At 32.3% G+C, this 17,187-nt stretch overlaps 1 protein-coding gene and 1 non-coding gene across 2 annotated transcripts; both read right to left on the minus strand.

Moving 5' to 3' along the window:
• Window positions 1–1,046: 1,046 nt before the first annotated feature.
• Karybeta3 (karyopherin beta 3) lies at window positions 1,047–9,870 on the minus strand. The gene is made up of 14 exons (XM_076308460.1): window positions 9,763–9,870; window positions 8,535–8,684; window positions 7,122–7,348; window positions 6,907–7,003; window positions 6,038–6,603; window positions 5,625–5,733; window positions 5,036–5,335; window positions 4,778–4,960; window positions 4,550–4,676; window positions 4,087–4,449; window positions 3,750–4,003; window positions 3,145–3,665; window positions 2,842–3,061; window positions 1,047–2,772 (listed from the first exon to the last, which is right to left on the minus strand). The coding sequence occupies exons 1-14, from the start codon at window positions 9,841–9,843 to the stop codon at window positions 2,677–2,679; spliced, it is 3,294 nt and encodes a 1,097-aa protein (XP_076164575.1). The 5' UTR covers window positions 9,844–9,870; the 3' UTR covers window positions 1,047–2,676.
• Window positions 6,719–6,846, minus strand: LOC143146493 (small Cajal body-specific RNA 8). Its single transcript, XR_012991978.1, has one exon.
• Window positions 9,871–17,187: the final 7,317 nt, after the last annotated feature.

Consider the following 17,187-nt stretch of genomic DNA (forward strand, 5'->3'; position numbering starts at 1 on the left):
TACTGTGTTCATTAATATGTTATTTGTAGTAGAATAGTTTCTTGTAAAGAATGTAAAGGATTTATTTAGGATGTGAAATTATCTAAATGACATTAAAAATACAAAAATCTATACATATATTTGTGTATATCATATGTATATGTAACGCATCGTATTGTTTCTTTTTCTAACTTAATTTAATAACTTTAACGATGAAGTAGTATGTCATAAATGATGCAATGTCTGTTTGATACAAAATGTATGAACAATAAAAAATGTTACATTTGTATAAAATTTGAATTCATACGTACGTCGATTAAATGTTGTCCGACTGACCTATCACCTACAAGACGATACGTTACAAATAAATTACTCGAAACAGATTGAAGCAGGAACGTGTAGCTATAAACATAAAATTAATCACAAATTGCGTGAGTTTTTTGCAAATTATCTGATCGATAAACTCTTAAGAGAAAATTGCTCGCCAGGTGGATTACTCATTGTGTCTAAACTTTATATACAGTTAGTGAATACTTTTAGATTGTTTACTAATGAGTGCTCATTATTTACAATTTTGCAATGAAATCACGTTTCAATTTGTATTATAAATTACATATATGGAAATAAAAAAATGTACAGCCCGATATTGAGTTGAATTTGAGGTATTTTTCATTAAAAATAAACATGGGTCCTCTAACTACATATACATCATCACTGTCAATAACTGTAAATGTCATGTAACAAAACGCACTTATTTATTTAATAAATCATTGTCCAAGATGTGTACTAACAATATATCAAATCTGGGCCAAAAAACTGATTCAAGTATCATACAGCCAGTTTTTAAACAAAATTTTTTAAAAAATTGGCCAGATGCATGCTACCACGGAAAATTTTAATTTTATTAAATTTGAAATATTAAACGTAATTTAATTACAATTATGATTGGAGAACTACACAACACGCATCACTTTTGTCAGGTAGAAAATATAGTTTCCAAAGGTGAAGCAAAACAATTAATTAAAAAGCTGAGATTTATTTTAATTAATAATAACTTTAAAATAATCTCTATATAATTATAAGAATTATAATTTTCCTTTTTTCATATTAATTTTGTTTCTACATTATTTTATCATAATACATCGCACAAACAGTCCTTCATTGAGTCGTAATGAGCTGTTTACAGTCGCACATTGTATTTTTTTCATAAAATTTTTACGTTGGTCTTCATGAAATAATTGAGAAGTGCCTATCACTGATCAATGATAATTACATTTATGTAATTAAACGTTATGTACTTGTATACTATTTATATACTTTGAGATATATATATATATATACAAATAAATGTTCAATCATTATTTCTATTTCCTTATATATGTTGTATTAAAAAAGATTTTTAAGAGGATTTTATTTTGCAACTAGCCGCAAATTTTATATGGGGTATATTTTCCACTGCAAATTTGTATGCAATAGTAAACATTGTGTTAATTATTGTGTACAAATAAATAGCAATAAGAACAGGAGATTGTAATTGCATTCATTTTGTTCTTAACATCACTGTTCTCAATTTATATTGGTATTACACAATAATTGGAAGAAACGTAATGCCCAGCATTATCATTTTTTTTTTCTGCAGATGATACGATAATAAAACAAGTGTAAAATTACAGCTAAATAAGCGTAATAAATCAATGTAAATTAGCTGTAAAATTACAAGATCAAGTACAATTTATATCAAAACTGAAAATATATACGTCTCTTTTAATACAATTCGACAAGGTAGAATTAGCAGGTAATTTAATGTACCACATATTACAATATCATTTGAGACTTAAAACTTTTTGAAGTTCATTACGTTTCGTTCAAAAGACATTCGTATACAGTTTCATCTAACTTCAACACTGTAATATTATCGATTATTATTAAATAACATTTACTGTACCTAAATTTAATAATAAAAATACCTAAATCACAATATGTTCTACCATCATTTGATGGCAATGAGTTGGTATTTTTCCAGTCTATTTTTCACTTTTCGCAGTTTTATTATTCTGCCAAAAAAATAACTTCAGAATGCAGATAATTGGGACGAATTAGAGATCGCAGTGACAAAACTATAAGCACTTTCATGTTCGCAGAACAAAGCTATAATTAATATTTAGAATACTACGCAATTTACAAAGCCACATTAAAAAAATTTAGCATCGTTCGGCTCTCAATGGCGGAAAATGTAGTCTTGTACTAATTTTGCTACGTTAAGAATACGTCCACATATATACATCATATCGTATCTTTATAAATGATGTGAAAGTAAATTATTTTTCAAAATTTCGTCAGTGCGAACTCACTCATGCAATTTAATTAAATTTATTTTTCTAAACTTATGTGCAACATATCACACTTCATTGAGTAGTGACGAGCATAAGTTTTGTTTTATGTAATTTGTAATAATTCTGAATAGTAAAAAATGGAGCAACTATTGTACCTATCAGTGAAATATAATCAACAAATATGCGATTTATGTCAAATAGTTACATACAGTATAGTGTCTCTTCATTATTAGGCTGGAGCAAATGTTCCATAGGTATAATGTAGCTACCTAAAATCTGTGATTTCACGATAAGCTTTATTAAAGCAAATGTGTTTTTTTTTCTTTTATATTAAAGCGTTAAAATTCGGGGTAAAAACAAGTGACTAATTAGTAGGCTGTGCACGAAGTGCCTTATGTAATGCTTGTTGTTGATCTGCTGTTAATGCGTTTATGCATGCCTGGAACATAGACTCGTTGTTCTGAAACAAATGACATTATTAAAACGTAAAAAATTTTATAGGATTTACATAAATATTTGTGTAACATACTTCTATTTGTCTAACGATACTAAGAATTCTGCCCATAACTGAATTATCCGTAGATACTGCATCTTTGTGTAATGCTTCTGCAAAGAAACTTATTAGCCGAGGTAGATTTGCATTATTTGGACCTAAAACCGCTACATGATTTGCTTCAATTAAATCGCAAAGATATCCATAAACATAGGGTGCTTCATCTTCATCTTGTACTACTGGTAGCCAAGAAAGCCTATGTTTAAATAATAAAAAAAAAAAGTGTTATAGTAACTGATTATTGGTATAACATGCATACATAATGAATCTACAACTTACCAATGGGGAAGAATTTCATCAACATTAATTGCTTTATTGTTATACTTAAGAATTTTTGTTACTGCAGAAATAGCATTTTCAGTAGGATTAACATTTTCTGGCGATCTAGATTCTGGATCATTTATAACTTCCATTAACCTAGGTAAGGCTTCTGCACATGCTTGAGCAAATGCTTCTCCTCCATATTGACCCAAAACACCGCAACCATAAGCTGCTGCTTGTCGAACTTCTGCCGATTTATCCGATACATATTGTATCATTGGTCGCAAAAAGTATTCTTGATATTTTGCACAATCAGGCCCACCGTATTGTATCACATCGTCAAAGATACATAACGCCCATTGATGATCCGACCAAGATCTCTCAGGACTTAACAATTTTGCAAAATGTCCACAAATTTGATCAAAGAATGGGAAGAACGAAGACTTGTGAGTGGTAAGTGCAGCATGTACAATATCTGCTATTTTACTTAACGTATATACATCTTCATCGTCTTCGTCAGCAAGTTGTTCTTCAACAACCTATAATAATTTTAATTAAAAATGCTAATAATTTTAATTACATGCTAAATGTATGTAAAATTATAATTTTATATAAAATCCTACCTCATCATAATCTTCATCCTTACGTTTTTCTAATCTGGCCACTGCTCTTTCAAAATGTTTATTAAGTAATTTATCTAATATATGCAGAAGATCAGCCATGGGTTGTGTTTCTAAGCAACCAGCACCGAGTGTTTCAATACATCTGGCCAAAGAGTAAAGTAGTTCCAACAGGACATCAGATTCTGGTTCTGTATCAATTGCTTTTAAAAGATCGGGATAGATATATGCCCACATACCTTCCAGATATTGTGGACCTGTAACCCAGTTATATAATGTACCCTTGCAAGTTTATTTACACTATATAACATAAAAATGACAATACGGTGTGTAGTTTAACCTTTTATTTTTGCACAGTCAAGGAGATAAGGTAAACTTGCCGCAGCTGCCGTTCTAACGCCATCGTGGAAGTAAAATTTCAACATAGGAACCATTAGCCGCACTACTTCTTCGGCATAATCTGCAAAGCCTTCTTTCAATTCTCGAGCATAACAAACTAACATTTCACAAGCAGAAGCTTTATCCTCCAAGCCAGCTGTTTTAATTCCGAAGTTTTGTTGTTCTCCAAGAGAAATGAATTCCCAGTCAAGATCTTCTATGCCTTCCATATCTTCATTGTCCAGTAAAGCAACTTCAGGTTTCATGGCAGCTGTACGTAAAACTGGACCCATTACCAATGGCAAATACTGTTCAAATAATTTACCTTAAAAGATAAAAAGTGTTATTTTTGTTCAAATATTACGTATGAAATGAATTCCATATTTTGAATTAAAAATTGAATAAAAGGATTTTAAACAGCTCACCAAGAATTTTGCAAATTCGAGCCCACGCAGATATGAGATAACTTGTTTGCGGATCATCATCTGGAAGATCTCCTTCTGAATGCGTTTTTAATAACATATCCATAACTTCACTGGCATCTGCAATAAACTGTAAAATCGCAAAAACTTTAATTAAATCCAATATTTAGAACAAATTATGGAAGCATCTCATTATGCTATAATTTACTACAGGTGTATGTATTATTATACCTTATCAGGTCCAACTGCAAGCCCTATAAGGCTCACACATTCAATTGTTTTACCACGTAGCATTTTGTGCTCTTGTTGATTAGCATTTTGAATGATATACTTTAAACATGGCATTAGCCTATCATAATATGTTACAAACTGTTCTTCACAAGTATCAGCTACAGATGCAATAGTTGTAACAACCTATCATAAACAATATTAATTCATAAATTATAAATGTATCATATTTAGTTAATAACGTATAATTAATATACATACTTGTTCAAGAACAAGTTTAGTGCCTTTTTCAACTAATTCTTGGAATTTAGCAGTAAGTATTGATTCTAATTGGGCCATAATAGCATCTAAATATGGTGTCAATATATGTTTTGGACAATCCTCACTGAAATTTACAAGTGCTGCTCCTGCATGAGCTTGAACTCTTGGGTTTGCATTATCATCCAAAACCATCAATAATCCAGGAATAACTTTATCATGGAATTTATTTTCAAATGTCGGTGCAAAATCAGTTGACATCTGTCCTACTGCATTGCAAGCGGCATATCTTACACGAGGATGCTAAAACAAATTTATTCGTTTAATGAAAGAAAAACGTAACATCGCATAATAGTTTGATATGAATTCTATATGATCCAATACAATAACTATTTAATAATAAATAGTCAACTCTCTGGAACACTAAAGTCGGAATTTTATTACACACATTATCAAAACGATAACGTGAATAAATATCGAACTTTTATTTTGTTCTACCATGAATATAACGCTATCATGTTCATACAATAAGCATAATAGCGGCTTTCATTCACGGCTTCTAAATTGAATTGTCAATTATAGTTAAACTTACAGGATCTTGTAAATATTGTATAACTCCATCCATGATTTGAGGTAATATTGTTTCCATTTGTTTATGACAACCTTCACCAACAGCTGAGATTGCCATAAGAGCTGCATGCCTAAATAGAAATATTTAGTACTGCTACATCAAATATTTTTTTAAATCTATAATAAGTTTGTAGAAGTATAGATGTTTGTTCTAAAACTATGACAATATTGAAGTATTATTGTCAACTCTCTTGAAAGAACAGCTACAAGTATCTCAAATTTCTAGCTGTCAAAACAACAGATAGAAAAGAGAATAACTTGCAGACGTTACTCTATCACAGATGTAACGCAATTATTTGCACAAAACATATAAATGCTGACGTTTCTGTGAAGGTATAACGATGGAAAAATGAAAATAAATATCTAAGTATTTACCTATATTTCCAATCACTGTTATTCAACATTGAAGGAATATTTTGAATAATTTGTGGTAACATTGTTTTACCACCCAATCCACATGCTAATCTGTCTAAAGCACTTTCAGCAGCAACATTATTACTATCATTGTCCTCATCAACAATTTCATCAGAAAAACTCCATTTTTCATCTTCTTCAATGTCAGTCATCATCTTTAGAACTAATGGTACTAGAGATGCAATATATTTTCCGCCTACTTTACGTACCATTGCAGGAGCAGTTTCTGCTAATGTTACTAATACTTCTAATGCTAATTGTCTCCATGAGTCTGACATATCTTCATTAGAAAATATTTTCATACACATTTCCATTATAGTCTCTAGTTGTAATCTCAAGAATTTAGGCGTTGATCCTGCCAAATCAATTAAAACTTTCAGAAGAGAATCATCGGTATGTTCTTCTACTGACTGAGCAGTTACTTGTATAACTGCAGGTAGTAATTCTGAGAAGTGTTTCTGTATATTTTCTTCTTTATCGTGTAAAATAATAAAGGCCCCAATTGCTCTTACTGCTTGAAATCTGACCTATATAACAGAATTTATTATAATCATGTTTATATTAAAATAAAACTCTTAATAATTTAACCTTACATAAATAAAAGTAAAAATAACCGATACATATGAATAACATTCATTAAATTTTTGTGTGCCCCGTATCTGTCTGTAAATTAAAACTTTACAAGTCACAGTCATCAGAAGGCAATTTCTTTGTAGGAAGAATTTGTGACAAGAAGTTTAACAACTTAAATCTCGTGTATCTGTCTTCCATATTAAACAATAAAAAAGAAAAATAGATTTATGTAAAAATATAATATAAATTTATATTACCTCAAAATTTGTAGAATCCATGATAGATTGTTGTAACATTTGTTTGATAAGGTCAAGATAGTTTGCCTGTTGATTTCCAAATACACCTGGGACGGATCTATATATATAAATAAATAATACAAAGTTAGATTTATAATTTAAAATCGTATGTTTCATTTAAAATGGGACTCGTTTAAAGTATTGTATTTGAAAATAAAATATTACCATGAACTTACGTGAACATTCGAAGTGCACTTTCTTTTAGCGCTGGTAGAGGACTATTTGCACACTGGAATAAGAACTGCAGAAATTCTGGCCATTGATTATTACCATCTTCATCAATTAAATTTCGTGCAACTTCAGCTGCAACCTCACAAACTTTACGTCGAATAGTTTCTGTCTGTTCATTTTGAACAGATAATAAAATTTGTTCTTTTAACTGAGTCTGTGCTTCTGGTGAAATCTAAATTAAAATTATAACGATGCAATACAAGTGTTAACATGACCAAAAAAGTAGTGAAACATAGTAATATTACACTAGGTTTTTTCATAAAAACATTTTTTATATTTATTGAAATTACACCCCTATGTAAAGGAAAATTTTTTTCCTACGAACTAGGCAATCTATTTACATAGAATTTAAATGTATATTGTAATAACCTTTGATTCAATCTGATAATTACACTAAATTTACATACCTAATAAGTTTTTTTGTACATGCATATATAAAAATATATCTATTTATTATGAATATTAAAATAATTTATGTCTAATTATTTAGAAGTTGGCCTACTCACGGATTTTGATTACTTATGAATGTTGTATGGGCCAAGATTTGGAATAAATTTTTCCTCTGCATGTATATGCGGACTGTCTTAGTTTCCAAGATATTCATAAAATACTTTTGCTAGTACTACATTGAATTTGTCTTATACGTACGTGGTTGTGGTAGTGTGCGCGAAAGTGTCTAGCAGCCGCGTATCTGTTCTTCCTAACAACACATGGCATCGCAACGGCTGGCAACAATAGTAACCAACTTTATATAATGGGTGAATCGAACGCAAAGTGATGTTAGGTGTGTGAAGTCACACTTGCTTCATTTGACAAGAGAAAATTAATCCTGTCTTAACCTGATTAGTAACTACCAAAACAGTATTAATTTTTACGAATTAAGTTAAGGTAGAGCTAATTTTTCTCTCGTCCATACTAGCTTGGAAGGAGTTGATTGCGAATCACTGATAAGTTTAAGGAAACAGTAGGTAAGTGGTGGTTACCTGGCATCGCATACTGACACATACTCCATCATAAATGTGCATGTATAGTTATAATTCAACGTAGTAATACTGATAGAATTCTGCAAATATGCAGAGAAAAAAATTATTCTGAATCTTGTCCTTTGAAACAAAATTATATTGATAAGCATAATGAAAAAGTGTCAAAAATTTATCATTTATAAAATAGAAAAGATCAATTTTTCATTGGCAATAGTTGTTGGCATAAACCACAAAAACCATTATATGATTTGAAATTATTTTAGTCTTCAGTTTTCTATATCTATTAGTAAGAAATGTTGTTACTATATCTCTGTTATACAATATAATACATAATTACAAAGTTATTTGAAACCAATAAAATAAAGGTATAATTACTTTAGTGTAAAAGTCCATAAACTCTGAAGAAAAAAAACGACGTAATAAAACAGCAGCCATAGCACGCATCTCTTCTGCAAGGGTGGCATTGCATAATGAAGTTAAAAGAAATGTCACCTTGCTTTCCACTGGGAGATTGTTATATGCCTCCTAAAATAATAAACAGATGTATTATGGATTCTAATGTCACATATCATAAACAAGATCATAGTAATATTTTACTTGAAATATAATAAATAATATATATATATATATTAATATATTATATATATATATATATATAATTAATATATTTAAATTAATATGTCAATTAAAACATTTTATTATAGAAAATAATGTTTATATATTATTAATAGTTGCTATTAATTCATAACTTAATTATATAAAATTAAAAAACATACTAATAAGAATAAGCATCAATTTCTTTAAAAGGTGACTTATAACTTAAAACACACATCGCTCATTCACTCACCCAACACACGCGCGCGCGCGCGCGCGCATACAGGCAAAATGGTTACAAAAACGGAACGCATGTCACTTCGTAATGACACATACTTATACAGTTTATTAATATTGTATCCTACATACATAATAAATATAACGAAACAGCAGATACATAAATATTAATTATAAAGACGGCAATAAAGTGACTATAAATGTGCATCTAAACATGTGCGGAAATGTCGGAAACCCAACCGAACATGGTTGTGTGTAGGCGGGAAAGCAAAATACACAAATTATAAATCTCGTTAAGTAGTCACGCTATATATCGCATAGTACATAATGCAAATGAAAATCGTCCTTTTATAATATTGATAAAAATACTTAAAAAATGTAAATTACAGACTAGATTTTTATGCTATTTATATTAAAATTTATTAAAATTGATACAGAACATTGTAAAAGATTGGCGGGGTGCATGTTACTGCACGACACCATTTTGGATTTTATTAGGTTGTTCTAAACACTTGTCAGTATACATCCCACCATTAACTACTTTTATCATAAATTAGTTATGTTAATGCTGTATAAAGATATTTTATCACAAACTTGAAATTATAATTGTAATTCAATACGAATGATCGGTAAACGGTACCCACATGCGAGTTCTGACAACACGTTGGCAACGTGCTCGACAATTCAAGTATCTTGTTTCATGTTACTTACGTTTCTAAGTAAATTAATACATGCAATATATATATGACAAAATTAGAAGGAATATACGCACCTCTGCTCGTGTTCTGGCATCATTATCCGTGCTAAGAAGTATGTTTAAAAGCTGTTGAAAATGATCAAGGTCTGCCGCCATTGTCGCCGAACGAATGAAGCTACGGCGCACACTCCTGGAGTTGATCGTCAATTGATATTACCAAAATAAATTACTAAAATATTCCTAGATATGTAATACCATCTTCCTGATTCTTTACCAATTGAAAATAAGCCTCAATAAACCGAAACAGATCCATTTTATTATATATATTTATATAAACAGTACTTATTAGAAAATTTTTATTATACGTGTATTTATAATTAAAATTCTGTTTCTAGGTATGAATTGGTTAATTCGTAGAAACATTCTAACGTTTCACTAGCATTGTAGTTAGTATTTTTAGGGGTATCAGATATAAAACAGGATGTGAACAAATGACATACTAATCCTGATGTGGTGATATATCATGTTCATGCCACGGATCATTGATAACTAAACTCACATTTTTAATTGGTCAACTGACCAAATAACAAATTTAGACAGTGTGTTTCAGATGGCGTTCAATTGACAGTCTATATCTTTATTGGTGTCAGGATACTAAACTATTTTGTTCAACATTTTGTTCAACGTTTGTTGAACAAAACAACGTTTGTTTATTGAACAAACAACGTGTACATTTTTTGTGTCAACGTTTTGTTGAAAAGGATCATGTATCTGATAGTTTTTTGCTATTCTGTTATTGTTAAGTGTAGCCTACTGTATTGCGCTTCTTGTGTTCCATTAATCATAGGCTTAATTCAATTTCTCCAATGTATACTTTTGCACATAAACAAAGTATTTTGTTTTAGGCGAGGATAGTTACAGTTGTGGATTCGCGAGGATTTAAGTAGTCTAATTTTAGTTGTGTAGTGATGGTTCTTTTAATATTCTCTTTTTTCACAAGAAGACATCCTCAGATGTATCATTGATTTCATAAATTTCATAAAGCTTGAAATATTGAAGCTAATAACATATGATATATGCAGGATATATATTTAATATTAAAATTTTTGCAAGCATTTATTGATTGAAATATAACTCTGAGAAAATCACTATATCGGTTTGAAAAAGATCGAAAAATTTTGTTTCTTTTCTTAATATTTAAGGTATCAAAAAGATGCCTTTAAAATATTAAAGTACAATTCGCAAATATTTCAAAATTACAGATATTTTAGTAGATGTAGTATAACGCTCAAAAGTGACAATTCTGTACAGTGTAAAGCTCATTCCAAATTTTTAGGTTATATAATTTTTATCTATAATAAGAAAGTAGGTCAACATGATAACTGTATGAGTCAAGAGTATTTAGTCTAAAATAATACGAAATGTAAACGAAGACTGTTTGGATCAAGTGTTTAGAAGTATAGTGTTGACTATAGCTCAGTTACTCTAAGAAGAAAGTATTTTTGATTCTAAAGTTCTTGAGTATTATTCTCCATAGTCCCTTTACCAGAATGGAAATTAAGATAGCAAAATATAAAGGAATAATTGAATCATGCAACCAAAATGTACAAACAATAGAATGAATATACAGAAATAAATGTGTGCCGGGTTTTATGAATGTAAAAAAAATAAAAAAGGCTTAGAGAGCAAAAGTAAACTGACAACAAAATTGATAGATAAGTTAGGTGTTTACTATGAGCTAATGATTCATAGAAATGTCAATTCCTTAAATAATATGTATAAAGTAGTTCAGACAACTATATTCCATAAAAATTCTACTGATCAGTAAAATTATAGTGATTCAATTGGCAACTTATTTAACCATAATCTTATTTAATAATGGTTATTTAGGCTCATTGGAAATTATGCAAGTCTTCAAAATTAAAATTAAACTACAGGCAGTTAGATATCAGAAAAAACAGAATGTGATTCATATTTTCATTGTTGAGTAAAAACTAAGAACATGACACAGCACAAGACATGATAGAAAAAAAAAGAGATATAAATGAAGTGGATGACGATCTTGTTGTAGAAGATTATGTTTTATAGCCCTGAAGTAGATACTCTTTGGTAAATTTAAAAACTATAATGTCATTTCATAGATAATTTATTATAAAATTTTAAACATACTTTTTCTTTGAAACCGTGTTTTCCAAACTGGACAATTTAATAACTTGGTTAATTTTCATTTGATTTAATTGAAATTTTGGGTAGTGATTTTTAATAATATTCTTTTTAGTTGTACATACAAAATTTTCGATTAGATAGTTCTATCATAATGTTAAAAGAAACTTTAATTTTTAAAAAATTTATACATGCAACTGTAGTTATTCTCTTGTAATTTAAGAAAATGGCACAATTTTTCGTTTCAGATGTCAATTTAAAATTACATGTTCCACTGGCAAAAAATTAAAAAATTTTTAAATTCTTAAAGTTATGATTAAAGTTATAGGTTTGTAAGTATCAACTGCAGTGTGTGAAGCAATTATTAGAAGTAGGTCTAAAAGGTATAAATTTAGTTTGTTTCTTGACGAATATTTGCTATGAATTAGCAAACACCATGTACTCTGCAATTTTGAAAAGTTTTCATTGTAGTACAAAATCAGCATTCGAAGTAATACAAGTGTCTTGATTACTAGAATTTGCCGCCTCAGGAGTATTAAAAACAAATCCATCTTCTAAGAATAAAATTATCAATAAAAGAATAATTGTACTGGTAGAATTCTTTGTCGTTCGAATAATTATGAAGAACATTGTATACTATATGTACTTATGAATGATTGAAAAAATGATATATTAATAAAAAGGAAATTATATACGCAATGAAATACAATTCAAAATATTGTTAAATGATTATTACACGTTTCAATATTTAATAAATAGATCCAATGAATATTGAATATCTTACTTTAATTTCTACCTGTCCATTTCATTTATAAATATTTAACCCAATTTATTCTTCGATAAGTACGTGAGCCGATAAACATTTGTGACGTTAATCACTTCATTAATATTTACCTCTAGCTACTTCATTCACCGTATATGTATAAATGAGGGTCTCGGGATTTTGAAGTACCTTTCGCAAAATTTACAAGATTTTTGGAAATTCTATTCACGAACATAAAAGCATCATAGAAAACTGATTCGTCCAATTATCATTTAAAATGATACATAAGTGATCGATGTAATCAATGTGTATCGATCACTTCTTATTGAACTTTGATTATTTCTTTTTAATTTACTTTTACTACAACACATTGTACAATACGTTACAAATTAGATGTGTTAAATTATATCGGTGCAGGATCCATATAAATTACTTCTAAATTTGTTTCTAACTTATTCGTCGATCGCGAAAATTCTTCTTTCGAAATGAGTTTCTGCAAAAGATTTTTTAATTCGTCATCGAGGCTATTCGGATGTTCGGCGCTTATCGTATATTTCTTTATTGTCTTTATGGCTCCTATTATACAGCTTTCGAAGTCTACGCTCCTTTCCTTTAATTTTTGATAATCGCACCGTAATTCGGTCGTTTTGCGTTTGAGGTCGGAATTCGTTGTCCTTAAGGCATAAAGTTCGTCTTTTAAAGCGACTCTTTCAAGTTCCACTTGATTTAATTTCGTTTCAGCTGTGTCTCGTCGAACCCGTAAGGATTTCTTCTCGTCTCTCAATTTCGTTAATTCCTCTTTTAAAGCTCGAATTTCGTCCAGCGCGTTTTGAAACTCGTTCCTTCTTCTTTCGTCCTCAGCGAGATTGACAACGAAGGTACATCTCATAGTTTTCAGTTCCATTTTCAGAGCGACATTCTCGACCTTCAACTTGTTCATAAAGTCCAGCAGTCTCTCGATTTCTGCTCCCGACTGTTGTTCCGTTGTCGATCCGCTGTAACTCACGCTCAATCGGTTGATGCGTGCCAGTACACCTATAGTGTCGTCAGAATAATGATCCGTGTAACCATTATTCTCTTTGTAATAAAGATTCACGATAGGCATAATTGCAGTTTCATTTATCTGGTTCTGCGTGTCCTCGGTCTTCTGTTTCTGAAACTCCTCGTTCGTGCGATTAAACTTCATTTTGACTTCGAAATTCTCTCTCCTCAAGTTTAACAGTTCGAATTTCAAAGTTTCGTTTTCCACTATCAGCTTCTTCATTTCGTTACTCGTATTTTCTACTTTCGATTTGTCGCATTTCTCGGATTTTACGCATTCGATAAATTGTCCGCCGCGTTTGTCGAAAATCACTTCACGAACTATTGCGGCTCCTTCTTTCTCTGCTTTTGGGATTCCAAAGCGCAGGCTGGTGACGTACTCGCGGTACAGCGTTTCTTTCTCTCTCGTCAGCGCGGCATTCGTCGTTTCGAAAATTTTCAGCTGATTCTCAAGTACTCGATACTCGCTGTGGATTCCGCTCAGCTCCATCTTCAACAACTCGTTCGTCTTCTGCAGCATCGCGTTGATTCTTTTCGTCTCGTTGAGCGTCTCACCCAGAGACGCGTTTTCTGTTCTCGCTTTGTCCCACTCCGTTCGCAATTTATTCAATTCGATGGCGGAATATTCGTTCTCCGTTTTAACTTTATTCAGCTGATCTTTCAGCACGACGTTCTCACCGTCGAGCTCGTTAATACGCGTCGCGAGGTCATTCTTTTCTGTCAGAAGCACTTGCACGCGGTCTTCGAAGCCGGTATTTTTTACAGCCAAGGCATCCAAACTCCAACGGTGACTCGAATTTTCAGATTCCAGACGCCTTATCTTATCCCCGGCACCGTCCAACTCAGCTCGCGCCTCTTTCAACTTCATCGTTAGATCGTCCGTGTTTGTTTTTAAGTTACCGATCTCCTCTCGGAGAACACCGCATTCAGACTTATACGCGACGACTTCGCCCTCAAGCTTCAAATATTTCACATTCCCGTTTTCCAATGATTTCTTCAGTAATTCCCTTTCTGTCTCCAAATCCGTTACTTCTACTTTCAATTGTTGCATCTCGTTCTTCAGAACAGCGTTCTCGTTCTTCGTCTCATCATATTTCGACATTAATTCCGTTAATTCTTTTAGTTTCTCTTCAGTGGTAGTTCTTTCAATGTCCAATTCATGTACGGCCATGTATTTCTCCGATTTCGAATGAGAAATGCCCGCTTCCAATTTTGTTTCGTCATCGGAAAAATGGTTCAATTTAGCCTTCAGATCGATGATTTCACGATTTGCGTTATTCAGGCTTGCTCTCAACGTTTCCAATTCTACTTTCATTTGCCGTGGTCGAACATCTGTGTCTTCGGACGATTTCCGCAATCGTTTTGCATTTTCGTTCTCGCTCTTTAAGCTCATCGATTCTGCGAGTTTACGTTCAGTTTGCTCGAAATCGTTCACTCTGTTCAACAGTCTTGCCTTTTCCTTCGTAGCAATCTGGAGATTCTTTCCTATGTCCAGAATTTTTGCATTTAACGTCTTTTCCATGGCGTCTTTCTCTGAGACAACGAACTTATATTCGCTATTTCTTCTCTGCAATGCGTCGCCCATTCTTCTCTTTTCCTTTAATAGCCTGCCTTTTTCCGTCTGAACATTTTCCAATTTCCTTCTCCTTAGATTCGCATCCTTTTTCATCTGTTGCAATTGTTCCAGCATTTTTTTCTCGGAACTTTCGTTTTCATATCGAAGCTCTGATATCTTTTCTTCCAATTTTTTCGTTCCTTCCTTCAACGTTTTATTCTCTTCCGTTAGTATGCCAATCTGTCTTTGAGCATCGGTTAGTTCCGCGATTCTTTGCTCGAACGACGTTTCAACGTCAAATAATTTTTGCCTTAGAATTTCCGTGCATTCGTTCTTTTCGTTTGACTTCACTTTCAATTGAACGATCGACTCCTCCAATTGTTCGATTCTCGTGTACGAACTCAAATAGTCCTTAGACACGACGATCGTTTCCAACTGTTTGATCTTGTGACACACTTTACCAAAGTATTCATCCAATCTTTTAATGTCCTCTCCTTCGTTCGAGTTATCACTCGTTCGACGATTCAAGTCGTTCATCGTTAACCTTGCCTTCTCGACGATCGTCCGGACCTCTCCTATTTTGTTCAGATACTCTAGACTTGCAGCGCCACCGAACTCACAATGCTTCGTTACGTAGTTGTTCTTTAATTTATCGATCTCGATGGTGACTTCTTTCAAAGCAGATTCCAAATTGGAAATCTGCTTTACGTACTTGTTGTATTCGATCGTTTTTTCGGGACACCTAGAGAAGAGAGAAACAATGGTCTTGGCCAGTCCAGCCTGCAGTTGCTTTAATTTTAGTCGTAGCTCAATGATCTTTTTTATGTAATTCAAGCAATCCGGATCATCGGCAGCAAATAGGGCCTGGTAATCGTTTCTTAGCTTGTTTCTCAAGTCGATCGCCAGTTGTTCAGCGTTTCGGAGGTTTTGATAGTCCCAAGTCTTGTTCCAGGAATTTTCTTGCAAATTAACTTTTAGTGTACGCAACTCGGACTTCATACAATTGGTCAGATTGTCCAGTTCGGCGATCCTTTTCTGATAATCCACGGTATTGCCATTTTTCGATCGTAGCATCGCTTTCAGTTTATCAATCGTCAGATATAAATTATCATTCTTTAATGTGGACATTTGTAAGCGTTTGCTTACATTTACGAGTTCCTCGGATAAGTTTGCAATTGTCTCAGCGACTTTGTTGACTATGTCGGTGAATATAATCTCCATAGTGTGGTCGACCATCATGAAGTGTTTTAGATTGCATTGCAAACGTTCCATTTCCGAACTGTGTTCGTGTTCTTTTTCGACCTCTTTCAATCGACTTTTCAGATAGAGAATTTCATTGTTTAAGCGTTCCTTCTCGACAAAGAACTCCTGCCTGGCTACGAGATGTTTATCGTCGGCTTTCCAAGTGTCTTTCGGTGTAACGCAGTTTTCTCCGATTAGGATCATTTTAGTGTCTGCGATTTCCTTTTTCAGCGTCTGGTTTGCTGCCTCCAGTCGTTTAATCTCCGCCCTTTGATGCTCGATCAATGGGTCAGCGTGTAAGATGTCATCTGTTTCTCGTCCAACAACGCGCAGAGCCAGCTTCAGTCGACAGATATTGGACCCCAGTTTCACACGATCATCTCGCCAATCCTTCATCTGCTTCATTATGCTATTCAGTCTGCACAATGTGACAGCCGCAGCTTCGGCTATTCTCGTCTTTTCTTTGCACCCCTCGTACTTCGAATTAATTGACTCCTCCATTGTTGTTTTTAGAGTATCAAACGACAGATAGCAACAAAATTTTCACTTCAATTAATTTCAATAGGAATTTGCAAGTCGATACAGTTGAGGTGTATTGTAAAGTTATTGCCTAAGAGTTATTACGGTCCGGGAATATTTTAATTGGTCGAATCGTTTAAACTGAAAGTTACAGAAATTTGTGTATATTTATTTTAAAGGACGATACATATTCCTGTTCCAATTTATGCACATTTTA

This window comes from Ptiloglossa arizonensis, chromosome 4, assembly GCF_051014685.1.
Source record: "Ptiloglossa arizonensis isolate GNS036 chromosome 4, iyPtiAriz1_principal, whole genome shotgun sequence".
NCBI classification, from domain to species: domain Eukaryota; kingdom Metazoa; phylum Arthropoda; class Insecta; order Hymenoptera; family Colletidae; genus Ptiloglossa; species Ptiloglossa arizonensis.